Source organism: Stylophora pistillata, chromosome 1, assembly GCF_964205215.1.
Source record: "Stylophora pistillata chromosome 1, jaStyPist1.2, whole genome shotgun sequence".
In the NCBI taxonomy this organism is placed as follows: Eukaryota; Metazoa; Cnidaria; class Anthozoa; order Scleractinia; family Pocilloporidae; genus Stylophora; species Stylophora pistillata.
In genome coordinates this window covers 51,751,112-51,778,567 of record NC_142519.1, presented here as the reverse complement: position 1 = coordinate 51,778,567, position 27,456 = coordinate 51,751,112, and the positions used below count along the sequence as shown (strand labels likewise).

The following is a 27,456-nucleotide window of genomic DNA, read 5'->3' as shown; positions in this document are numbered from 1 at the left end:
TTGACAAGAGACTAGGAATAATGTTGCAGAGGAAGAAATCATTTCGCTATGAGTCAGAGTTGGTATCTCATAATGAAAAACACCTTCTGTCCCATTCTGAACTACCAGACTGGCCTTGCGGAAAATAATTTTCATCCAGTTTCCACAGACCACCTGTGCCATGTTTTAGATACTGCTTTAAGAGTATCTTTAAACTTCAGAGTGAAACGGGTAATAAATATTTGGACTCATTTGATTGGTTTTATTGTGTTTGTGTGTATTACGTACATCGTATATGCTTTTACGACCCGTCACTGTCGCGAATCCATTCCCTGGAGACTGGCTAGAAATACTTGTCTTTAGCTGCTTCTTTGTCGGCGCAATCATGTGTTTGGGAGTTTCCTGGATTTTTCACACTGTTTACTGCCATTCAAAGACGGTCTCCAAGATCATATTTCGAAGGTAAGGTTGCCTGTATTTCTATAACTTAACATGTTATATTTTTCCACGCCGAGGAATGGCGCAGTCACTCGGAGGCTTGAACTGGGTTCATTCGTAAATCTTGTCTTAATGGAGTCTTGATTATATCGCTTCTTTAATAAAACGAACGTTAAAGTAAATGAGCGAAAAAAAAAAAGCCACCGTGCAATAAAGTTAGTCACATAATTGTTACATTATTCAACCACTCATTCGGTTCGGTCAGTCAGTCAGTCAATCTCCGTCTGACAGCAGTTAGTCGGTCATTCAATCAGTTAACGATTCGGTCAAACAAAATCTCGTTTTCAGTCGGTCGGTGAGTCAGTCAGTAACATAGTCAGTCAGTCAGTCAGTTAGTCGGTCAATCAGTTCGACAGTCAGTCAGTCAGTCAGTCAATCAATCAATCAGTCAGTCAGTCAGTCAGTCAGTAGGTCAATCAGTCCGTCAGTCCGTCAGCCAGTCGGTCAATCAGTCAGTAAGTCAGTAAGCCAGTCAGTCAGTCTTAAAGTCAGTCAGCTCTTTAGTCAGTAAGCAAGGTCATACTATCATTTACTCAGCTTTTCAGCCAGGTGATGATTTAGCAGGCTACATAGTCAACCCGCTGTTTGACCGGTCTACAAATCATTTGTTAGTTAGTTACCCTGTCCAGCTAGTGAGCCATTTCCTCCCTTAGTTTCTACGAGAAAGTCTAAGATGATGTATTACGAAATTACATATATGCATACATACATTTCATTGAACACATCCCGGTCTTGGGGCTTTTCAGTGAACAATTATATAATTTACATACTTGGTAACTAATAACCCGTTATATACAACATGAATTACTTATAACTTAAAAATAGAATGCTTATTTAAATAAAGAGTCATTCAGGAGATACCTTTTCAAAGCTCTCTTAAAAGAACAAAGGCTCTCTTAAAAGAAGCTGGCTTTTCATATACTTTCAGTCTTGGGTCAAGTTTATTCCAGATGGCTACACTTCTATAATAAAAGGTCCTCTGACCTGTTGTAGTTTTAAAAAGAGGAATGTTAAGTTGTTAAAAGTTCCTCGTTATACGCCCAGATACGCTGCCTCTTGTTACAAGCTCGGATGTCAAATATTCAGGCGCTAGGCCCGTTTTACATTTGAATGATAAGGTAGCGTCACGATAGTACAGGATTGTTTTTACCGGTAGCCAGCGTAGATTCCTTAATGTGGAAGAAATATGATCATACTTCTTTACATTGCAAATAATTCGGGCGGCAAAATTTTGAACATATTGTAGCTTATGAACACTACAAGCTGATGTGGACAACCATACTGACGAACAGTAGTACATCTTACTAAAAACAACTGCGTTAATTATAGTTTCAAGCAGATCTTTGTTAAAAGCGAATCAAATGCGGCTTAGTTGGGATAGTTTCGATGTGCAAGATGGGACAGTCGCAGAGATATGATTGTCAAATGATAGTGTGTGATCGAAAGTAACACCAAGGTCTCTGACTGTTTGAGCTGGGATGATTTCCTTTCCAAGTAGGGACAATTTAAAGTCTGGCATTTTAAGAGACATTCTTCGACTGCCAAAGACCATCAGTCTATTCCTCTCAGGATTAAGCATTAAGCAGTTGTCGAAACATCAATCGCGTATCCGTTGCAGAGCAGAGTTCGCTCTTTCTATACCTTGAATAGAATCATTCGCCCTAAAGGATAATAGAAGCTTTGTGTCATCCACATAGCATACAGTTGAACCATCCTGACAGATGTTTGGCAGGTTGTTTACATAAATGTTAATGATAAATAATAATGCTCCTAGTACACTCCCTTGCGGTACACAACTGACTACTGGTAATCTATCAGATAATACAGAGTTGATGCGGACTGCTTCTCTTCATTGAGAAAGACAGCTTTCGACCATTGAAGTGCAGAAGATGATAAACCAATGTTCTTTAGTTTCTTTAGAAGAATCACGTGGTTGATAGTGTCAAAGGCTTTACTCATATCAAGATATACGATTGCAGTGATTTTTTTCTGGTCGATAGCGCGAGGAATAAAATCAGTAGTAGAGATCATTGCTGTTTCAGTTGAATGCCATGTTTTGTTGCCGCTTTGTTTCGCTGATATTCTTTGATTAGTTGTTAAATATGAAGACAGCTGATTTAATGCCGCTCTTTCGCATATCTTGGAGAGTACTGGGAGCAGCGATATTGGTCTATAGTTGTTAGCTTCTTCGTGATCTCCATTCTTGAGAATTGGCTAAACTTCGGAAATTTTCCGAGAAGCTGGAAAAACACCACTTTCAAGAGAGGCATTAACGATGGAGGTGATACAAGGAGCGATGGTCTGCGGTAAACTCTCTTTAATTACACGAGGTGGTACTTTGTCAATTCCTGGAACTTTGTTGTTAGGTATTGAATTAACAATGTCTGTAACCTGAGAGCATTCCACCACGGTGAAAGAGAACTGTTCTGAAGTTGGATAGTTTCTCGGAATGAAGGTGTCCGGAGCGGGCGCGTAATTAAATTTGTTAGCGAGAAGTTGATTTTTTTCTATCGTAGATTTCGCAACCGAGCTAAAGAACTTGTTAAATTCGTTTGCTACGGTTTGATCATCTTTAGTAAAACTCTTGACATTCATGGGCTGTTTTGGAATACATGACCTGATTGTTTACCAAATGCTTCTAGTGTTGTTGGAATTCTGTGTTATTTGTTTTTAAACGAATTCCCTTTGTGCGAGCCGTATTTGGAATACATGACCTGATTGTTTTCCAAATGCTTCTAGTGTTGTTGGAATTCTGTCTTATTTGTTCATCGAATTCCCTCTGTCCGACCCGTATTTGTGCGAGCCGTATATAAATTCGTTTGGTCAAATGTTGATGTGCTTTGTTCCATTTGATTTTCAAGGCTCCATTACGTAGGGAGAGCAATATTCATCATGGGATCATTTCTACCTCCATTATATTATGGTTTCTACCATTCAAGAGTTTTGAAGAGTGTATACATGTCAATGATCTGTTCTCTTGGTGTGATCTGCATCATTCTTTCCGTATGGGACAAATTCAGCGCGCTCCATTACCGAATATTTAGAGCAGGTAAATTTGTCGTTCAAAACTCAATTAATATAAACACGTAATTTTTTAAGTACAGATTTTCTGAAGTAAGAAATTTGGAAAAAAAATTAAACTTTACCATGGTCTACTTACTAAGGTTATAGCAAAGAATCGCCAACATCACCGAGCGGCTGTCCATGAACTAAGACTCACGGCTCAATCAACAATTTCAGTGACTCAATCGGCCATCCAAATTTATATATGTTTCAGTCAATTTCAAAACAATTTAATTGGTTTCTTTCAACTTGTTACTAAACAGTAAAAAAATGAGCATGTTTGCGTCTACTTTCCCAGTTATCAGTGGTGAACGATACCCTAATATTATGATAGCTCGCCCAAACAGCGGCACATATATCCCTCGAATGGTTAAGTAAACCATTTAAATGTCGATTTCTTTTTCAGAGAAGAAAACTTGTCAGTATTATTTAAGATTTCAATACAATTGTGCCACACAAAAAGGCCATGGAAATTTCCATGTAATACTCATTCACGTATACTTAACAGTATCAATCATTGTTAAACAAAATTGAAAGGGGTACAAGCAAATTTCCATGTAATAAGCATTTATGCATTAAAAAAATATATTTTCAAACACTTTTGGCCAAAACAGGTCTATGGAATTTTCCATGTACATGTAATACTCGCGTACACAAAACAGTATCGAACATTCTTGATCAAAACAGATACATAAAAATATTCATGTAATACTCATTTAAACGTAAAAAAAAAAAAAAAAAAATTGAACGGGTACATGGAAATTTCCATGTAATACCCATTTACGCGTAAAAAAATAATTTCAAACACTTTTGGCCAAAACGGGTCCATGGAATTTTCCATGTACAGATAATACGTACTCGCGGATACAAAACAGTATCAAACATTCTTAATCAAAACAGGTACATAAAAATATCCATGTAATACTCATTTAACGTTTAAAAAAAATAACAATTTCAAACGTTCTTGGGCAAAAAGGGTACATAGAATTTTCCATGTAATACTTATTCAAGTATACGAACAGTATCAATCGTTCTAAGCCAATTTAAACAGGTAAAAGGAAATTTCCATGAAATACTTTTACGATTTCATCGTGCCGGATAGTGCCTCACCAAAATGATCCATGGAAATTTGCATGTAATACTTATTATCCACCTATACAAACAGTATCAAACAGTCCTGACCAAAGCGGGTACATGGAAATATCCATGTAATACTCTTTCACAAGCAAAAAAACTATAATAATTTCAAACTTTCTTAGCCCAAAATGGGTGCATGGAATATATAAGTAATACTGACTCATTTGCTAAAAATTTAGCGTCCGAAATACCTTTTCAAAACAGGTTTATGGAAATTTCCATGTAATACTCAGTCAAATTTTCAAAATAGCAGCTGATTCGTGTCAAAAGCAGGTCCATGGAAATTTCCATGTCATACCCAATCACGAAGTAATTACACAAATTTTACTCAATTGTTATTCACGTGTGTTCTGTGATAAAAGTGTCTCAGTAGGGTAATGGTTTTTACAGCTAACGGCAAATTTCTTTCCGTTGCGTTCAAATGAAAACAAATCTCCCGCTAGACTTTTTTTAAGACAAACGGTCAAAATTTTTCAATCTTTTTGCCTTGCGGCGAAATTTGTTTGCTTTTTAACGGCTAACGGTTAACCTCATTGAAATGACTCTTGACTGATCTGTTCGAAACTTTCACTCAAACAATTTTTCCGGCGAAGGGATTATAAATCTACATTCAGTACGATTGTCTTGCAATGCAATTTCTCTACTCGTCGTTATCTTTGGACCCTGATCTCTCGCATGCTGAACGGCTCAGTGTGACAGCTTCTTTCCTAAAACCAGAAACAGGCTTCTCGTCATTATATACGGATAATAAGTTCACGTTCCTTTGAACCGACGGTTTCAGGCAGGAACTCACTGAAACATAAAAATAAGGGATAAACAAGTTATTACCTTTTGCACCTATTGGCATTGTTTAAAGATGTTTTGACTGCAGGCTACTGCAAGTCAGCAGTTTTGTCTCACTTCCTTTAACCATTTTCGTAACTGTATTATGGCACAGAAAATAAAGGACTCAATGTCTGTAAAATGTGCAACTTTAGTACATTTTGTTTGTATAATTGTGTCTTACCTAGAGTATACGAGTGTCCAAACTCTAATACAATCCCTCTTGGAGGCACGAAAAGCTTTATGATGTGCTGCATGAGGTCCAACTCATTCTCAGCCACAAACCAATTTGAGGCACTTTTCGATGGTGTGCCAACAATAATGACACAATTTTTTTCGACGACCTCTGTCAGTCCAGGGCCAGCCGTTTGCAAGAGATTTAAGCATTCAGAGACTATCATGCCACACTGAGTCGTTTAATTTATCACTAAATCAAGACTTAACACTAAATGGAAATTGGAAATTTTCTAAACCAAATGACAAAAACAAAGAAAATGTCACCTTTAGCGGACATCCTACTCCAGGCAACATACAATGTGTAAGCCTTTCCTCCCGGGGTACATTCCTCCAGGGTTTGTGTAAGGGGTTCATCTCTTTCTCTTACAACAATGATGTAGTGAGTCATCTTTAGCCTTGTGTTCAGGCCACATATCTGCCTTAAAGTAGACTTTAATTTTTCCTCACTCCAGTTCTGGAAAGTTGTCAAATTTGAAAAATTAAAGGCAGTCAACAATAGCCTCCTTTGCATGTAAGAATCTTTATAAGAGAATTTAAGAAAAAGAAAAAGAAAAAAATATTGTGTTGCTTCGTATTTCATAGCAAAATCTCCTGTGCGGAGATAAAGCTCTGGCTTACTAACCTGTAAACAAAATGACCTCCGTGTATTTATACTTGATATTCTCCGGATCTTCCGTTAGCATAGCCTGCATGGCCGCTCTTCGGTGGTTGCCACCTATCACCTCTAACTCGTATGAATCAAGCTTGTCCTCTTTGAATTCGTTTGGCCTTGAAACGCCTTTGATTATCGCCAACAATGGCTTTTGACCAAAAGGGACCTCATTATCCTTAAATTCGGTCACGAGGGATTTCACAAACACTTCATCGAGATCCCGAAGTGTGTAATCTTTCCTTGGGGCTTTTAAGCTCGATACTAGAACTTTTTGAGGCCCTGCACAAAAATGAGCTACTTTAGGAACCAATATACACAAAAATTCAGTAATGAACAATTTAGAATTCCCACCAAACGAAAGCTTTACAATAATCACTCACGCAAAGATATGGCGTAGCATTGCTGTGACGAATCCATTACTGGCTCATCTCCACTTTCGCTTGAAGATGTAGATGCACCGGATACAGATGAGACACTGGCGCTCACGTTTACGTTTGTCGACGTAGACGCCGTAATCGACAAGGTCTCAGCACCAAGAGAAAATTGTTCACTTGGTTGTACCGAAATAGTGTTTGACTCATTCTCATCTCGCCGTTTTTTGGCTTGATTTTCCTCGCAGCCACTAGTAGAGAAACTACTTGCAGGTCGTTTGCCAGAACTTGACACGGGGAAGAATTCTACTTCAAGTAATTTTCTGACTTGTTCTCCAAATCTTGAAATGTCAGAAATTTCTCGGTACAACTGTTTATTGAGGTCGTCGGTGGGATTTAAGAACGTAACGTCCAGAAGAAGACTTTTTTCCGAGTTGTATTTTACCTAAGAAACAATGAATGCCTCGTGAAATATCATAAAACCATTTTACCTTATCTTTTAGGAAATACTTTGGTGCGAAAAGTAAATTCGATTGAAAATGCGGCATCGCCGGCTTATCCAAACACGTTTGGCGGAAACGAAGACCAGAAACGGAACTTTCTTGCGCCATTTTTGAAAAGTGTTGCACATTGACTGCTATTGTGCTCGCATTCCGAAACGCTTTAAATTTTTGTGGGAAATTTCATGTAAGCTAGCAGCTAAACTAAAATTATTTTCTTTGTATACGGTATATAGGTAGTAAAAAATTAAGAGTGAATGGTCAGAGTAAGCTAAACGCCGAAAGAGGGAAATCCATTGCTATAGACAGGCCAAGTTTACTTAGTGCAAACCTTTTGGAAGCCAAATCAAATGCAGCTAATCTCAGACTCGAGAACATTTATTCTCCTCGATCTTATTTTTCTATTGCACGATAAAAAAGGATCTTCATCTCGTACAAACTCAACATGATCTTTCTTAGAGCAAATTCTCTTTTCTTCTAACTAAAGATTAAAATTTTCAGAATTCTCGAAACGAAACGTACCTTGAGTTTCCTTAGATCTTCACTCGCCGGCTTCATGTGAACAACAGACCCAGGATCAGTGCCATCCTGCGCTAGAATGGGTGATTTATTGTGATGATGCAGCGTGCGTACCTCTCCGTTTTCTGCTTTCGTGAAATACCACTTTCTGCCGGAATAGTGCCGCTCTTCCCTTTTTCCATATTTCGAGTAAGGTAGTGAGGACCCTCTACTATGTGTTGTTGCCATATCTTTTCACTAACTGAATTTGTTGAGCCTGGCTTGTCAAATAGCTGACCGGCATGAACCCTGAAGAATGTGCGACGACAATTTTGAACCCGTATCGTTTGTTTATTGGTTAGTATGCACACCCTATACGAAATTCTTTTGTATGCCCGATGACGTAGGAGTTTTGAAATTTCCGACAGCCGCACCACATGACGAGCTTTGCTCAAGAAAAAAATTCTCAGCAGGCATCGTAAACTGATGCCGAGGTTTGGGGAAGAAGGCGTTGGGTGGATGTCATCACATTAATTACACCACAATGTAATTATACAGATTAGCGTCCACGAATCCACGAGAGATACGCGATTGCGTGCGAGTTAACGCGGGGTCATCTGTTGGCGATGAAAATCAAAATCATGAAATGAAATGAAGTTTGTTGTGCGCGTAATGGTCATAAAATACTGCGTTTTCTCTTTTTCTGCCTGTTTCCTTATAACGACATTTTTAATCACGTAGCCTTTCAAAGATCCTTCCTTTTCACAGAAGAGGCAATACCGGCGAGGCGCCGTATTCGAAAAGCCTCTCTTTCGATTATTTAGGTCTGATTCTTTCGCTTGGTTTGCCATAAAACAGTAACAAAAGATATCGCAATTTTCATGTGCCGTACGACCTGAATAACAACCGTATCGAATTTCCAGTATTGCGTCACTTGGTGGATCGATCAGTGTTCACGCTTTGCGATCGTAGTACACGATGTTATTGTTTTGGTACAAAACCTGTGGCGGTCGCACGACTTGGCCTCGTATCCTGGTTAAATTCTTACCAATATTATAATATTAAACCTCGACGAGATTTTTCATGTCGAAATGTCGAAAAGCATCATGTTTTCGATTTCGAAACCATTCGAAATGAAGTCATAGAGGCAGTCGGATTTTCGACGTGCGGCTTTCCACCGGCAAACTTAACCACGCAGAGTCTTTGCAGGATTACAAGTGCCACACTTGACCCTTGCAAGCATTGGTATCTACTTTTGAAAGAGGTATGTGACGTTCCTTTGCGTAAATATTTCATATGCGATGTATTTAAGATATTTCCCGACGAATCCAAAGTGTGGCGACACGGGAACTTCAGCCGGCCAACTCATCGTTCGAAGTAGTGGGGTTAGCCAGGATTCCCGACCTCGTTCACGTTGTGTTCACGTTCCGTCTAATAGCTGGTCTATCTTCTTCGTAATAAACAATCCCCGACGAATTTATTAAATCTGCGGGATTTATGACTATCGTAAATCTGGTGAACTCCGCCACGCTAGACTTTGAGCCCGAAGGCGCGAAAAATTTATCTTTTGGCGCCAAACTCAGTCACGACTCCGAAGAGCTCGCTTCCTAACTTACCGAAAGATCAGCTAGAGTAAATTCCCTTGGAGTGGAACTGAAGAGGCTTCGAACACAGATTTATCATCTCGAATCAGCATGGAGTCAATTTTACAGACCCTTTTTTCCACCTCAATGTTCGTACCTTGTCGTGGTGAGGTGGCTTGAGTGCCTCAATGACCAATTGCAATACAATACCTTTAAAGAATTCAGCTTCAGTTGGTGGGCTGTATTTTCTGCAAGGTAGAGGCCAGACTAACACGGACTTTGTCATTGTAGTTATTGTTATGATTATTATAATTATCATTATTATTAATGATTTTGTTATTGTTATCATTATCTTTATGATTTTGATAGAATCATTTTCAAAATGAAATAGGCTGCTCAATGAGGATGGCATGCTCAGGCAAGTAGATTTTCATTTATTTACCCCCCCTCCCCCCAAGTAGAAATTCAAGTGTTTCTGATAGTTTTTCTCTTCAATAGATTGTTAGAATGCAGAAGATTTTCTAAGACACATTGTTCAGAGGGCTTGTCTTAAGTAGTTGTTTTCTGATTCAAAACCACCTGCCTAGTTCTGTTTCTCTTGGGTAGTTAGTCCATGGACTGTTGTTATCTGATGGCAGAACTAACAGGTGGATCTGTTTCTCTTGGGTAGTCAGTCCATTATGGGCTGTTGTTATCTGATGGCAGAACCACCAATCTGTTCTGTTTCTCTTGGGTAGTCAGTGTATGGACTGTTGTTATCTGATGGCAGAACCAGTCCCTATTTTTTTCAGCTCTATGCTGTCAGTCTTTTATGGACAGTTATTTTTATCTGATGGCAGTTTTAGCTTGCTCTTTTTGTTTTGAAAAATGTGTTGCTTATGCTGTTTGTCACGTATCATCTGTTATTAGTCGGAGGCACTTTGGTCAATCAATGCTATCGTTGTCTTCATTATTATTATAATTGTTAATTCAGCTGCTACTCTTCTCTCTTTGCCACAGGGCCCACTACAGACAGCACTAGCTTAATGAAGTCCCAAAACCTTTCACAATGAGCCAACTCAAGAATTGCAGTCCTGAACAGTTTTTGGGGTTTTCCTGGCTTTTCTTGAGATTATTTTGTCTCAGTTTCACTTACTTGGATACTCATTCAGCTAGACTAACAATAACACCATTTTGTTCTTAGATAAACATTGAAATAATCATAATAGTAATATAAATGATAATAGTAATGATTTGTTATTGTTATCATTATCATTATCATTATCTTTATGATTGTGATCATCATTTTCAAATTGAAATAGGCTGCTCAGTGAGGATGGCATGCTGAGGCAAGTAGATTTTCATTTAATTCCTCCCCCCTCCCCCCAAATAGAAATTCAAGTGTTTCTGATAGTTTGTCTCTTCAATAGATTGTTAGAATGCAGAAGATTTTCTAAGACACATTGTACAGAGGTCTTAAATAGTTGTTTTCTGATTCAAAACCACCTGCCTAGTTCTGTTTCTCTTGGGTAGTTAGTCCATGGACTGTTGTTATCTGATGGCAGAACTAACAGGTGGATCTGTTTCTCTTGGGTAGTCAGTCCATTATGGGCTGTTGTTATCTGATGGCAGAACCACCGATTTGTTCTGTTTCTCTTGGGTGGTCAGTCTATGGACTGTTGTTATCTGATGGCAGAACCAGTCCCCATTTTTTTTTCAGCTCTATGCTGTCAGTCTTTTATGGACAGTTATTTTTATCTGATGGCAGTTTTAGCTTGCTCTTTTTGTTTTGAAAAGTGTGTTGCTTATCCTGTTTGTCACGTATCATCTGTTATTAGTCATAGGGTGACTTTGGTCAATCAATGCTATCATTGTCCTTAGTATTATTATTATTAATTCAGCTGCTACTCTTCTCTCTTTGACACAGGGCCCACTACAGACAGCACTTGCTTAATGAAGTCCCAAAACCTTTCACAATGAGCCAACTCAAGAATTGCAGTCCTGAACAGTTTTGGGGGTTTTTCTGTCTTTTCTTAATTTGTTTTTGCCCCAGTTTCAGTCACTTGGATACTCATTCAGCTAGACTAACAATAACACTATTTTGTTCATAGATAAACATTGAAATAATCATAATAGTAATATGAATGATAATAATAATGATTAGATTAATGGAAATAATCATAGGAATTATAACCATCAGGATAATGAACATTATTTCTCTAACCAATGTAAATATTTTTATTATTATTATTATTATTATTATTATTATTATTATCATTATTATTGTTATCATTGTTATTATTATTATTATTATCATTATTATTGTTATCAATGTTATTATTATTTCCATCATGAATTATTAGAGATGCTTGGAAAAAAATGATCTATAGTTTCCTCCAACTCATTATTCTTTCAGTTAAGTGAATTAAGACTTTGTGAACAGTTACTGCTTTATTCTGTCATTCCTGATGACCATAGAAATGGTGAAAGTCCACAGATATTATCCCTCTAAGAGTTTCTCCAGGTGTTTTTTTTTCCTCTGAATTTGGTTACAACAGAATGAAGGGCATCAGAGTATAGTGCGCCCAGCTAGACATGAATTGCATTAATATTACAGGGTCATTTTGCTGTATTCAGGGTTTAATCTTAGCCTTCTACAGACAAGTTTGTTCCTCGAAATGCAAAACACATTTTACAAACTTACAAAAACTGCCAAGAAACAGCTGCTAAATTTATGGAAACATGACGAACAAGTCAACTAGACTGTGTACTACACATCATTGAAATCAAAGTATCACTTTAGGAACATAAAATCGCAAGGTCAGTTTCCCATTTTTAGTGCCTGAGAAAATATCAGGCCACCAGATTACTTCAAATTCCCTGGTTGTTCGTCCATCTCAATTGCTAACAACCATTTTAGTTTACTGGGTGAGAATCGTGCTTGATTTCTTGCCCCATGCTCTTTAATTGGCCGCCTGTAAAGCTTGTTGAGAGTTTAAGAGCTGCTACTTGCAGCAACCTCCATATTCCCCCGATAGCTTTTCTTAACTCTAATGGTACAGAACTTTGATGACTCAGACCAGAAATAACATCATTCACTCTACCATCCCTGTAATAAAAAACTTTGGATTTTTCTCTCCATACAGGGGGCCGCAAATGTATTTTTACCCTCGCACGTTTATAAAAGCATTCGGCATGCCTGCTAACAAAGCTTGGATGTATGTTTCAGGAACTTAGTATCTTTCAACTCGACACCATTTGCCTGAAACCAAAATAATAATTACGAAAGTTAAGAGATTATTTACTTCTGGAGTGAAATGTACTAAATGATTTGCCCTTTCAAACATAAACCTGAGTTATCAGGTTTTGTCAATCACAAAATTACACGCCGGGTTATTAGTATTCCTTGGGGACCTTCCTATATTATCATAAATATCAAAGACAAGCAGGTCATTTAGCTAGGTAATCTATGTTTAAAACCGCGCTGTACAGCACTTAGAATTATTTTCCTCACTCATTTTTCTCACACTGCAACTTCGCGTACAACGCAATTATTACTACGCAGTCATATCTGGTGTCCAATTGGGAGAAGAGCTTATTATTTTTGTTTTAGAGGTGAATTGCGATTTCTTCCCCTATTTCGTCGAAGAAAAGCTCGAACAAATACTGAAAGTAATGAGTAAGTCACTATGAACAACTAGTGCAAAGTGACAGCACTATCGAGCCAAACTGAGAACTGTTCTTTAATGATTTTTAACATGAACCACCAATTCTTACTATTTTTAATTTCTGCGTTTTAATAGACTTTGACATGTTCTTGAGAAGATATTAAATCGGTTAGCGCTGTTGTTCCCTTCTAAATTATTTTGGTGGAAGCGCCTCAGAAGACACTGGTTTAACTAAAATCATGTTGGGCGACGTTACATTTTGACTGCACAACCCGCAATTAAATTTAATTTTAACAGCTATTCGAGTGTGTGAAGAACGGAAAAGAGCAAAATTACATACCATCGGCCTTTCGATGCACGGACGAATTAAAACTTTTTACAATTCCACTTATCCATTGCTTGTAACTGATAGACCTTGTCCTTATTCTTGCGGGAGGCCGTACGATCTGTTGTCCATTGTAGAACTTGGCAAACTTAGCGCACTCTGCCTCGAGCGCAACAATGTGATCTTTCGATTCTCTATCTCACTAGCACAGTTGTTGTGTTGGACATGGACGAATAATACATCGCAGCGTGTCTTGTAGATAGCTAGAGATGCCATGTTTAGGATAAGCGCTGAATATGGACGAGCGTTAAAGCCGCCACTAAAATAGCACAATCGACCGTTTTTCATTGTAAGGATCAGGTCTCACACAGCTGTCAGAATTAAAGAGAGGAAGAACGTCGATCTCGCTCACCTAAGTAGCGAAGTACACCACGAGCGGCGACGATGATCAAACACCTGGAAGATCACCGTGGTGTCCCTCTACTCTTTGGTATCATAACCGAGAGCGAGCCCTTTCGACTTGTCACTAAGTTTTACGGTTTATAAAACAAAGGCCCCGCTCTACACAAAGCCTTAAAGAATGAAACAGTAGAAAAGCTTACTTAGCTTGGAATTATAAAAATTTCCTTTCTTAAAAATCGAAGATTTTCATGGTTTCCGTAACTTCGTATTTTTCCAAATTTCCTCTTTTACGTGTTATGCTGTTTTGCATTTTCTTCAGCGTATAATTTAGTTCAGCGTCGATCATTTATCATCCTTAGAAGAAAATATTCTGATCTTTACGTTTAACTATAAAATTGTTTTGGCTTACATTGTGCGCATAAAAGGAGCGTTAAATTAAACATGAGTTGATTCCACGCGAGGGCTTTACCTGGAAAAATGCCTGCACACGAGAGACACCGACATTACCGCGTGTCCCTTTCTGGAAAACATTCGTGTTATGGTTACCCAAACTATGCAATTTTGACGCCGAAAAGTGCCAAAAAGTAATTACAGAAACTTCATCCGCAACACCTTGAACGTGCTGTGGGCGCGAACTGAGATCTTCTCTTACAGTTAATAATTGCCAGGCGGAACTCAGATCCGGCTTAGCCTAATTTGCATAAATTTTTTTGGTGGGCAAAGCTCGTCATGCTGTCGAAGAAATCGTTAGTTTTTTCAAACTGAAATAGTAATACATGAACGGCTATGGATATGGATTACTCTAGTTCGGTTGCAGAAGAGCCTCTGTCACTCTCGATTCTGTCAAGTTTCGCCGAAGAGCCTTTGGTAGAAACATCAGTAACTGAAGAAAGCTTTGAGAGCGGAGCTACGAGAATAGAAGAGTCAGCCGTGGAAGTATTTCAACCTCTCTTATCAAGCACGCCTGCTAAACGGAAAAGGGAAGCCTCGATCGGGTACGAATCGTCAGACTCTTCAAGAGCTGAAACACCACTCTCGCCTGAGCACAGAGCTTCTAAAGAGCAAGAAGTAGAAATTTCTAGCAATGCAGGTTGTGAGGACGATAACGATATGGTCCTTTCTGAAAATGAAAGCTTCAGCGGTAGCAAGGCGCGAAGCGGCAACTTTGAAGGTAACATTTCTAATCAACTCTTCCCTAACTTCAAAAACAGAACGTTTTTCTTTATGTTTGAGGATAGTAATTTTCAATTCAGAAACACTGTAGTTGATCTAGGCGGAAAAGTAGAGGACTTCTTTGATGTTCTCAAAGTAACAGATCTCGTTGTGAAAAGCCGGAAAACTGCTTGCCAACTTGTATCGTCTGTAGAATTCAATATCTATTCACGAGGCCAAAGAGCAATTAAGAGCTCCTCCAAGTATTTTTCCTCCACTGACTCATATGATGGTAAAATCGTGGACGTCGCTGAAAAAAACGATATATCAGTGTATTCCAAAAGGGAATTTTTCCGACTTATCCAAAATGAAAAACGAGATAGGAACGAACTGACCTCAAAAACCCAACGCCGGAAACGCGCAAATATTAGAGAACTGAAACCTCATTTTATCAAATTTGAAGATCAGTCCAGGAGGTTTTGCCCCATTTTCAAAGAATTTGACAAGTTCCCGACTTTAGGCGTAGAGGAAGACCGGGAATCCAAACGGGCTTTGGGCGGCGTACACAAAGCGAGTAAAAAGGCTTATTGTGAACATTGTGAAGAGCACGTACTAGATAGTGAGCTGGATTTGCACTGCAAAGGGGAGCGTCACAAATCCATAATACAACAACCAGGATACTGGAACAATCTTGACGCCCTAATCTATAAACTACCATCTATTGGGAAATTAGAGGATCAATAAAAAAGGCATTTCGATGTATTTTGATAAATTTTTTGATGTTAACAAGAATTGTAACATGAAGAGCCGAGTTTTTGTTATTCAGTTCTACTATGTACGGGGAAGGTGGAAGGAATGCCTGATCTGATAATATAACATATTTAAAGTTCTGATTTAAAAATATCTGTCAAAGATTCAAATTGTCTGCAATTTAGAAAGTTTCATCATACCTTCTTAGTTGTCATCTTAACCAAATTATGCATGTGGTAATAATAAAAGAGGAGAAGTTGAAATTTCTTGCCTCGCGAACAAAGAGACACGTTCATTTTCTGCCGTAGGGAAAGTTCGTAAAGTGAGAAAACCTGGAGGTTGCGATCGCGAGAAGTGTCATGCTGCTTCTTTGAAAGAAGGTGAGGTTAGGCTAGGCTCTAACCAAAGAAGTGATAATTGTGGTAATTAGATAAGGAAGTATCACGAACTTCCCAATGACATATCGTCACGCATTCCTGAGTGTCGTTTACTAGAGAAACTGGGTTCGAAATACAGAGTGGACGTAAACACCAAAACAGCCAACAGCGTAACGACTTAAAAAAAAAAAAAAAAACCCAACTAATCCGCCATTATTTCGTTGCTGGCTATGCCATATAGAGCAGAACAAGTGGGGAAGGGTAAACGTTTTGGTAGAGAGAGGAAACTTGGGTGATTTGTTTCCGCCGTTCGCTGTTTTGTTTTTTGCGATCGACAGTCATTTACTGCAAAATTAAGGCACGAAGGCGATTACTCAGCCTGGTTCTCAGACGATCCAAGAGCGCGCTCGTGATTTTGACGGATATTTGAGCAATTGGATTCAGAGATATTCATCATTCTGTGGGTTTCTTTATATTTATAGCAACAAAATCTGGATGTTGTGCTGGGAAATGCTTGGAAGTCATGGATCTTGCAGAGATGTGCATGATACGTACGAATCTTCAGGGCAATAACTCGCTGCAAAAAAGGCAGATCGTACTTGATTGGCTATGGATGCATGCCAAACCAAATAAAAGGTAGAGTACATCTTATGTTTTCCTTTAGTTTCACCAACAAGTTTCTTCTCGTAGATTGTCTAAATCATTAATAAGACTAAATTAGATAAAACGTATTTGTAACCATCTCTTTATAACGTGATTCCTTATGTTTGTTTCCTTATAGTGACCTTCAAAGCATCCCTTATTATCTTAGTGGATACAAAGTATGCAGTACAGCATACCGCGTGGTTTTTGGACTGAGCGCAGCAGCTTTAAGTGAAACGTTTCGCAATTTTCACGCTGGTGTGAGAGTTTTGCAAAAATCAAGGAGCAAGAACTTAAGTCACAAGAGACTCGTGGCCGAAACTTGGATGGAAGCATTCTTCAAAAGGGTAATGAATGCTCTGATCAACGTAATGCCTTATTAAGATTGATTGCTTCTTCATTGAACCATGGTACATAGACAGACCTGACAAAGGTGGCTAATTAAGTCCTATGCGTCTCCACTCTCCACTTCTTAAAAAAGAAGAAAAAAAAAAACAATAGAATACAACAATAAAACGAATTTCGTTTTGCATTATTTTTGTTTAGATGTGAGCCTGTCTTAATGCAAACTTCTATAAGTATCCCTCGCAATATATTGCACTGATTACTTTGAACTCCTCAGTGCACTCAGCCATAGTTTAACAGAAATCCTAGTAACCTGAACTGATTTGTTTATGTGCTATAAATCTTTACAACGACAACTTTACAACAACTTCTTGTTTCACATAGATTGGCGATAAGATGCCTGACACGGGAGCATTGCATCTTCCAAGCTTTCTGGACAAAACTATCATGTTTGGTTATTTGAAAGCTGATATGGAAGATGAGAATGAAGATGTCATCCATTACAGTACTTTTTGTCATCTCTTGAGAGATGTGTTTCCTTTTGTTAAAATACCCAAGGTGATATGAAGTTCCTCAATTTGTAGTGTTAGTTTTGAATGGTTATGTACAATTGATGATATACTAAGAACAATTGTTGTTTTAAATCCCTGGATCAGATGTAGTTTTCATGCAACTTTGATTACAATAACCCCAGACTGCAAAATTACAATACATTACATCAAAGCAATATCTCTAAAGGTTCAGATAATTGATTCCTTGTGACATTTCAATTTTCAGTACAAAGAAACTGTTGTTTACTGCAGGTAAACCGATTTACAAGATGTGCATGATTATTGCACAGGATTGGGTGAGGAAAAGAGAAAAGCTCAAGATAAAGATGTGCGGAAATACTTGGACAAGCTTTTTGATTTCCACAATGATCTTCAAATGTAAGTGCTAAATTAATTTCAGTGAGACACATTGCTTGTGTTTTTAAATGTTAACTGTTTCCTGAAATATCTGTAATGAAACATTTTTTTTTGTAGGAAAGAGAGAAAAGTGTATTACCACCACAGGGACAAAGCTAAAAAGTATCCACAAAAATATGCATGTATTGCACAAGATGGTATGGATCAGGCAAAGCTTCTCTATCCACGATTAGTAGTTATTGCACATGCATATGCTAATGCAAGAAAACTCCGGACCCATTTGACTGGTGTGTTAAACCATGGGAGGCAGCCTAAAGGTTATTTTGACCTATTTCAATATCCCCATGATGCAAATCTCACCATTAACATATTACTCCTGGAATTGCAAAGCATGGGAGAAGACTTGCCTGATACCTTGTACCTTCAAATGGACAACTGTTGGAGAGAGAATAAAAATCAGTTTGTTCTCAACTTTTTAGCCCTTCTTGTGAAGCTTGACATTTTTGTTAAGGTATGTTGTACCCGCTGCTCATAAGGAAATGAAGTTTGAAAAGTGATACACTTAAATGAAATATAGTTTATCCTAATAATTTGTATTTAATGATTTGCAACATTCTACTGGCACTATGGGGTGGGGATGGCAGTGATCATGAACAAAAATTCCTTCAAATCCAATTTTTGTCTTTACTGGTAAAACTAAATTTCTTAATGGTTGGTCACACTCATGAAGCTGTTGACCAGATGTTTAACAAGTAAGAATCTGAGAATTTCATTTTCATTGAATTAAGTTGAGAGGGAAACTATCTTTGAGAATAGTTACATTGCAGAACCATCTTGTTAATGCTGCCGAATACTTAGTCAAAGTTTCACTGCTGGGATGATACTTATAATTGCCAGCTTCAAAATTCTAATTTTGCACATATGTTGTTGTTAACTGATAGTCATATTAAATTGTGTCTTACAGGCTTTCTGAATTTCTGGTAAAGAAGGACACAAGAACCTTTAAAGGTACTGTTAGGAGGAATGCAATCAGTGAACTTTTAGCTTGGAAAATGACTGTTAGGAATTTATCTTTTAAAATTTGACCACCTGCCATATATGACATGTACACCTGATATGTATGCTGGTGTTATCCAATTAACAAACAAATTGAAAAGAATCAAAATATCTGCAGAAGAGTAGATTGGTATAATTATTGAGTCATGGCCATGTTTATACAATTATATTTTCAGCCTTCAATTGATTGATGTTTATCCTCTCCTGACAATATAATATGGATGGATACAATATCTTAAAATGTTTTCTCTGGTTAATTGGTAGAGCTTATGACCTCCTTTGAGAGTTGTTACACCCCAACTCCAAAGGCTGTAGAGGTTGAACATGTTTTTGCTGTGAAGGAGTGGATGTCGCCCTTTTCAACTGTGCTCCATAACATCTCAAATCCTCATGCTTTTAAATTTACAAAAGCTCCTTCAGGAAAAGTCGTTATGCAGTACAAGAACTGGGGGAGTGACAAAAAGGAAAACTGGAAACCAGTAGACCCTGATCCAGAACAGTGGTTAACTATAGTGAAAGTGAGTGGAAATATCTGCTGTACATTATGGAGCCGGAATAAATAAAAACAAAAAATCCCAACAATACTTTCGAGTGATAATTATACTCTGTTTATACACCGAAGATAATACCTGTTTTGCTCAGCTGGAGTATGATGATCTTACATTTTAATTCTTAGCATCATGCTAGACCAATAATAATAATAGTAATAATAATAATAATATTAGTAACAATGACAAGTACTATTAGAAAAATGGCAAACTGATCTCTGTTACAGCTTGATGGTATTATTGTAATGAAGTTACTAATTAGAAGCTTATTTATTGTTTAGGTCTGATTTCATTCTCTAGTCTAATTCATGTCCTTCAAATATGAAATTTCCGGAATAAGTGTTTTTGCTACAGTTTTTTTAATGATTGAATTTTTATTATTTATGTCAGGCTGACGCAGAAATAAGTGTAGATGTCCCACCAGATTATGTTGCTCCAGATACAGAGAAGCTTGAGCTTCAGCGGCTCAGATCAGACATTAAAAAATATTTCAGATCAAGATTGTTTCTGGAACAACATAAAGAAGATTGGGCATCACTACTTGACCCTGAAAATACCAGATGGCATCCGCCAGAAAGGACAGTTGCTTGGCCATTGAAAGAAATCATTGCAAACAAGGAAAGAGTTCAAGAAAGACAAAAACAATTGGAGGCTGCTGGGAATAGTGTGGGTTTTTTGGGGCAAAAACCTGAAGGTGTCCCTGAGGATGTGGATGATATGGTCAGAACTCAAGTTGCTCCTGTGCGAGAGGTGATTTATGCTAAAAATTAAGACATACAATGTGTGCTCAACTCAATTAAGCCTCCTACTCATGCAAACTTGTAGCTATTTTAATTTGGCCAAAGCCTTTTGGTGTACGTGCCCACCAAACCTTTCCATCATGTGTTTTATTCAGATGCTGACTCAGCCACAGCTGAATTTTCCTTTAGGTGACCACACACACACACACACACTAAAATGCCTATCAATTATGGCTTTCACAATTGACTCAATTTATAATTTGTTTACAATTTCAGGTGTACAGTGGAGCTTATAGGAGGCAGACAGCTGTGGTCACCGAGGTAGATAACTTTGAAGGAGTTCTGCCAGGTTGCATTCAGTTGCGGTTAATCTTGAGGGAAACTACAAACCTCCCCATTTGGCAAAGGTAAAGGAAGTCACTAACTCTTCGTTCACTGTGGAGTGGCTAAAAGGTACTTACAAAGGAAAGTGGGTATCATGGCCTGGATGGACTTCCAGCCAAATTCCTAAAGAAAGTGTAATCTATTTTGACATCGAATTAGACGAGAATGATAAACTAAGAAAGGAGTCTGTCCAGTACTTAAGAAGGAGATACAAAGAGTTAAAAAAAGTGAAATGCATGATTGAGTATGCATGTATATCTAGGTTCTTTAATTGATCCAGAAGTGCATGGAAATTCCCATAGATCTTCCATCAACATGGTAAAATGTAAGATGTTCAGCTATAATCAATCTAAACATGTACATCGAAATTTCCATAGACCTCCCATTAACATGGCATAATGCAAGATGTACAGCTATAATTGATCTAAACATGTGCATGGAAATTTCCATAGACCTTCCATTAACATGGTATAATGTGAGATGTTCAGCTATTAATGATCTAGGCGTATGCATGGAAATTTCCATAGACCTTCCATTAAAATGGTATAATGTAACATGTTCAGCTATAATTGATCTTAAGAGATGTGCATGGAAATTTCCATAGACCTTCCATTAACATGGTATATAATGTAAGATGTTCAGCTTTAATTGATCTGGACATGTGCATGGAAATTTCCATAGACCTTCCATTAACATGGTATAATGTAAGATGTTCAGCTATTAATGATCTAGACATATACATGGAAATCTCCATAGACCTTCCATTAAAATGGTATAATGTAAGATGTTCAGCTATAATTGATCTAGACATGGTATATAATGTAAGATGTTCAGCTTTAATTGATCTAGACATGTGCATGGAAATTTCCATAGACCTTCCATTAAAATGGTAAAATGTAAGATAAAATTTCCATAGACCTTCCATTAACATGGTATAATGTAAGATGTTCAGCTATAATCGATCTAGACATGTGCATGGAAATGTCCATAGACCTTCCATTAAAATGGTATGATGTAACATGTTCAGCTATAATCGATCTAGACATGTGCATGGAAATTTCCATAGACCTTCCATTAACATGGTATAATGTAAGATGTTCAGCTATAATCCATCTAGACATGTGCATGGAAATTTCCATAGACCTTCCATTAACATGGTATAATGTAAGATGTTCAGCTATTATTGATCTAGACGTATGCATGGAAATTTCCATAGACCTTCCATCAACATGGTATAATGTAAGAATAATGTTCAGCTATAATTGATATAGGCATTTGAATGGAAATTTCCATAGACCTTCCATTAATTAACATGGTATATAATGTGAGATGTTCAGCTTTAATTCATCTAGACATGTGCATGGAAATTTCCATAGACCTTCCATTAAAATGGTATAATGTAAGATGAAATTTCCATAGACCTTCCATTAACATGGTATAATGCAAGATGTTCAGCTATAATCGATCTAGACATGTGCATGGAAATTTCCATACACCTTCCATAAAATGGTATAATGTAACATGTTCAGCTATAATTGACCTAGACATGTGCATGGAAATTTCCATAGACCTTCCGTTAAAATGGTATAATGTAAGATGAAATTTCCATAGATCTTCCATTAAAATGGTATAATGTAAGATGTTCAGCTACAATTGATCTAGACATGTGCATGGAAATTTCCATAGACCTACCATTAACACGGTATATAATGTAAGATGTTCAGCTGTAATTGATCTAGACATGTGCATGGAAATTTCCATAGACCTTCCATTAAAATGGTATAATGTAAGATAAAATTTCCATAGACCTTCCATTAACATGGTATAATGTAAGATGTTCAGCTATAATCGATCTAGACATGTGCATGGAAATTTCCATAGACCTTCCATTAAAATGGTATGATGTAACATGTTCAGCTATAATTGATCTAGACATGTGCATGGAAATTTCCATAGACCTTCCATTAACATGGTATAATGTAAGATGTTCAGCTATAATCCATCTAGAGATGTGCATGGAAATTTCCATACACCTTCCATAAAATGGTATAATGTAACATGTTCAGCTATAATTGATCTAGACATGTGCATGGAAATTTCCATAGACCTTCCGTTAAAATGGTATAATGTAAGATGAAATTTCCATAGACCTTCCAATAACACAGCAAAATTTAAGATGCGCAGTTATAATTGACCCTGACATGTCTATGGAAATTTCCATAGATCTTCCATTGACACGGTAAATTCAGTAACGTTATAATCGATCCTGAAATGTGCATGGAAATTTCAAGAGATTTGCTTATTAAGTGTCCTGGTATAATGTAACATGCATATGATTTTTAAAGTCCCTTTGGATTATCATCTCTATGGTAATGTCTGCATGTACATTTGTAAAAAAGATTCTTAGAAAAATCGCTTTCAGATATGCCATATCCTACTTGGTATATCTAAAGCACGTATGTAAAAATTTCAAGAAATACTGAGTTCTCAAAAGAAAGTCTGTTTTTGTTGTAAAAGTTGTAAGTTGTAATCAATTCAACTGTGGAGTGGCTTTTATAGACTATTAAACTTTTTTTCTTCCATATAGTTGAGTGTCCTGGTAAGAAAGATACATTGTAGAGTACATGTTACCCAACATATACTGAAGTGGCAAAGAAGCATCTCTTTGACTGTGATTTTTCCCAAATTTTCTTTACTTCAGAAAATCTGCACTTAAAAAATTACGTGTTTATAGCAGTTTTCAATTAATTGTCCAAAAACAAAGGGATAAATGATAATAGTCACAGCGACCAATCAAAACAAAGGTTTACATTATCAGTGGCCAATAAGAGTTCAAAGTAAATACTCGCAAACTGCTTAAAGCGCGGGAAAACGCCGCGTTTGTTTACTTTTTCCATCTGATTGGATGAAGATTGAATAAAGCTATCAGGTCTTATCAATATAGACTGGTTGGCTATGCGACTGGTGCCTAATGTTTCACATTGCGGCAAGCTATTTCTTTTTTTTTTTTTTTTTTTTTGCAAAAACATATAAACTAATGAAACTCTTTCGAAAATCACTTTTAATTGGCAAACCTTATTGTATTTATTTGAAAAGAGAGTGTCACAGCGACGGTATTATATAACAAAAATGATGATACATTCATAAAATATCTATGGAGGCGCATGCGATTGAACACAGAGACTGCCTGAAAAACAGCGAATAGAGCCTCTTCTATGTATGACTTGATCTTTCTCTGAAAATGAAACCTGCATTGAAAATCTTTGATATACAATAGAGCCTCTTCTATGTAGGACTTGATCTTTCTCTGAAAATGAAACCTGCATTGAAAATCTTTGATATACAATGTTATGGAAACTTGAACTAGAAAGAAAAAAGTGTCCTTTGGCTCTTTTATATTATTTTTTCATACTCATTCTCACTTCAGTCTCAAATAAAACCATAATTTTGTATGTACCAGCAGGTACTCAATTACTGTTTTCGAATATTTATTCCCGATGCTTATTCATATCTCTTTGCAATAAAATGACAATTTGCATCACTGGAGAGCTCATCTCAGAAAGAATATTCCGCCAATTTGTTAAGCTGGCTGCGCGCTAGTCATGCGCACTAGGTATGTACAATGGAAACATAATTTGATTTCGCATGAAATGTTCGTTTCAGGTATAATGCTCTGATTTGGCTACTGCGGATTTATTCCTGTAATACATCTCATATGTTTGTATGGAGTAACTTTAGCGTACCGGCAAGCTGCGGGCGATTGGGTCGCTCTGATGTGTCTACTCTACACTGCAAGTGCCGTTACGTGTGCCACTCGAATTCCAGAGAGATTTTTCCCGGCAAGTGTGACATCTGGGTAAGCAAGCCTTTGCGGCTCTTATCATCAGTTTTGTTAAATGTTTCTTGGGCTCTTTATCTTTCGTCAGGTTTAACTCAAACCGCGCACTGGAAGTTCGGTTGCTAAACATCACCAGGAAATCATATCTGTATTAGAATTATGTCTAATAATTCTTCTAAGATAGATAGTTTAGATAATTCACCGAAGTCCTGCCCTTGCGGCTTTAAGTCTACCTATTAACTCTTTAAATTCATTTTTATTGACTTACGCTCGAAATGTAAGCTTTGAAAACAATGGCTAATTCACAAAATCAACTCAGCTGACAAAATCAAATCTTGTAATACCTTTTACCAATGTAGCGCCACAGTTTCTTTAGAAACCGTTACTCCTCTACTTTGTATTCAGTTTCAGAGCCGCCAGATCTTCCATTTGCTTGTCCTGGCCGCAGCGTTTGTTCTTTTGTAAGGAATTTGTCAGATGGCACAGTACAGATTTGAAAAGGGACCTTTATGCGAAAGTTAAACTTTGTCAGAATCATTCTTTCCATTCAGAAGTGCACATATCTTGCTATGAGAGGACACGTATGAGTACTAGAGTGCCTTGTTGTCGAGAACACGTACGAGTACTAGGGTGCCTTGTTGTTTGAAGAGGAGGTCTGGGTCAAAGTCGTAGAACGTCGCCTACAGGTCTCTCCAAACCGTCTTCACGGTCAGCGAGCGCATATACATTTTGAGCTCATTTAAGAGTAAATCAATGGAAAAGCGTTTGAGTGAAAAGTTCCAGTAACTATTAACATCAGGGAAGACACTGCACAACTCAGTTTGAAGTGATGCGTGCGAAAGAACAGCTTGAGTAGAGAGTCGAGTTCAATTTTTGCGTCACAGTACTACTAGAATTACTACTAAGTATTACTAATATAGTGTAAAGAGGATACGAAGGCGATTTTGTATAACGCCACTATGGGGGCGTTAGGCTTGCGCATTTCTCATGCGCAGGATCCTGAAGACTTTCGCGCTTGTATATGTCTTCTTTCCCAATTGAAGGATTTCTCTGCTAAATAATTTTACAAATCGCCTATAATACGTGGGGTAACATGTCGAAGTTGCTCTGGCTATTTATAGAGTATTATTCATTCCTTTTTCGACGATTTGCGACAATTTCACATTGAATTCTTATTATGATAAAATAATCAAGCGAAGCGTTATTTTGAGCGGGTCTATAGATCCTCGTAACGTTTTTGTATTTTAACTGGTCACTGTGGAAGTGGAACACATATGAAGCATGTCTATTCGATATCAATTTTATTGAATCTGTTTACATTGCTATTTAGAACTATACTTTTGAAGGTGAAGAATGTCTTTCTTCACATTTAGTTTACTTTTTATCAACCTATACGCACACACCGGAACAAGAGAATGACAAGTTAAGTGTAACTCACGGTAAATCAAGGACGGTGGAGCCGAAGCGATGGGGCTCCGACTGTAACCTCCCCAATAACATGTAAAAATATGGTAAATTTTCGGGGAAAATTGCCCCCATATCTCTAAGCTGCGTCCACTTGTAACTGTTCAAGACTTTCGGCAGATGAGAAATCAAAATTTTGTGTACTGTTGTCCGTGTGTGTTCAACGTTGTGGTAGAAATGCAATGTTTTATTGTAGTGCATTGGTTTCTTGCGCACGGACGCAAAATCTATTCGTTTTGGTACATTTCGTTCTGGACACATGTTGGCATATGGTATTTCGCGGACTGGACTGGACTGGACTGGACTAGTAAAACGCGGACTAGTAAAACGCGGACTAGTAAAACGCGGACTAGTAAAACGCGGACTAGTAAAACGCGGACTAGTAAAACGCGGACTAGTAAAACGCGGACTAGTAAAGCGCGGACTAGTAAAGCGCGGACTAGTAAAATGCGGACTAGTAAAACGCAGACTAGTAAAACGAGGACTAGTAAAACGCGGACTAGTAAAACGCGGACTTGTAAAACGCGGACTAAGTAACAAAAAATAATTCCATTCGAAGGCGATCACAAGACTTAATGGCGAGCCAATTCAGTGAGTGACAATCCCTTTTTAACCTTTAAGCTACAAATGGGTTTGACATGCACCAGATACAAACGATTTTATAAGTTTAGGCTAACAAAGAAAGAATTTTATTGAGCAGCAGTTCAAAATCTTAAAATACACTTTCGTCGTAAATTTCTCATCAGGAAACTCGATTTTTCTCTTATATTAAAAATTGTTTATTTCGCCGTAAATTTCACGGCAGAAACGCAGGAATTCGATGAATAAAAGTCGCATTAAATCTCCTTGTGTCTAGGTAGAAAGAATCTCATTGACTTCAGCTTTTCGGTGGAAGAAACACCGATTTACACACGCCATTACAGAAAACAAACAAGCAGACTGACAACTCCAAAACAGCTATTTGCATTCACTTACAATTTGACTTTCTGTGACATTTTAAAACGGAACAGAGGTAAATCTTCCAAGATTAATCGTTGTTGGAAATAAAAAAATACTTTCTGTCAGATCTCTGTTTTTCTCTTTACGAGAAAATCGTCGCATGATCAGTTAACTCGTGTGTGTTTGTCACACCAGTACTGCTGTTTCTTCAAAAGCGTATGCTTCTTTCCTCTTTAATTGACAGGTGTCACATCGTGACAGTTACTTTTCAAAAAAAATGTTTGAAAATTTGTTCGGAAGCCTTTTAACTACCTTTACAAATAAAAATGTTTCGGCGAAAGTTTTCTCTTTAATTTGAAGAACCTGAATGATTTAGAGCTACAATTACGATTTTAATTACGGGAATATCCTCCTTGAACTTAACAATTTGATAGCGAGGGAGTTATAAAGAAAACAAATGTTATTCAAATTTAATTTGAATAACCCGAATGATTTAGGGCTACAATTACGAGTTTAATTACGGGAATATCCTACCTGAACTTAACAATTTGGTTGCGAGTGAGTTATAAAGAAAACAAATGTTATTTAAATTCAAGAGA

At 37.4% G+C, this 27,456-nt stretch overlaps 2 protein-coding genes, 2 long non-coding RNA genes and 1 pseudogene across 4 annotated transcripts; 3 read left to right on the top strand and 2 right to left on the bottom strand.

Annotated features, from left to right (window-relative positions):
* Positions 1–25,385, top strand: LOC148743003 (adiponectin receptor protein 2-like; annotated as a pseudogene).
* Positions 4,828–8,185, bottom strand: LOC148743006 (uncharacterized). Its single transcript, XM_088761549.1, has 5 exons — positions 7,782–8,185; positions 6,769–7,204; positions 6,359–6,667; positions 6,001–6,190; positions 4,828–5,469 (listed from the first exon to the last, which is right to left on the bottom strand). The coding sequence occupies exons 1-4, from the start codon at positions 8,004–8,006 to the stop codon at positions 6,180–6,182; spliced, it is 981 nt and encodes a 326-aa protein (XP_088617675.1). The 5' UTR covers positions 8,007–8,185; the 3' UTR covers positions 4,828–5,469; positions 6,001–6,179.
* On the top strand, positions 8,200–13,378 carry LOC148743005 (uncharacterized). Its single transcript, XR_016001878.1, has 3 exons — positions 8,200–9,021; positions 9,710–9,758; positions 10,340–13,378. It is a non-coding gene; the product is annotated as an uncharacterized LOC148743005 (long non-coding RNA).
* Positions 11,191–14,454, bottom strand: LOC148743004 (uncharacterized). Its single transcript, XR_016001877.1, has 2 exons — positions 13,328–14,454; positions 11,191–12,581 (listed from the first exon to the last, which is right to left on the bottom strand). It is a non-coding gene; the product is annotated as an uncharacterized LOC148743004 (long non-coding RNA).
* On the top strand, positions 14,452–21,384 carry LOC111327898 (uncharacterized). Its single transcript, XM_088761560.1, is given in 14 exon segments — positions 14,452–14,885; positions 15,925–15,996; positions 16,476–16,629; positions 16,775–16,982; positions 17,365–17,538; positions 17,784–17,807; positions 17,809–17,909; positions 18,006–18,398; positions 18,578–18,640; positions 18,853–18,896; positions 19,209–19,462; positions 19,883–20,242; positions 20,509–20,589; positions 20,592–21,384. Coding segments are annotated over 14 exon segments (2,613 nt in total). The 5' UTR covers positions 14,452–14,500; the 3' UTR covers positions 20,892–21,384.
* Positions 25,386–27,456: the final 2,071 nt, after the last annotated feature.

What these genes read in the sequence shown, in the direction of transcription:
- LOC148743006 (XM_088761549.1), bottom strand. Translation starts at nt 8,006, where the DNA reads ATGGCAACAACACATAGTAGAGGGTCCTCACTACCTTACTCGAAATAT. An exon ending in AAGATCTAAGGAAACTCAAG is followed by an intron (nt 7,205 to 7,781) that starts GTACGTTTCGTT and finishes ATTGTTTCTTAG; the next exon opens with GTAAAATACAACTCGGAAAA. An exon ending in ATGCTACGCCATATCTTTGC is followed by an intron (nt 6,668 to 6,768) that starts GTGAGTGATTAT and finishes ATTTTTGTGCAG; the next exon opens with GGCCTCAAAAAGTTCTAGTA.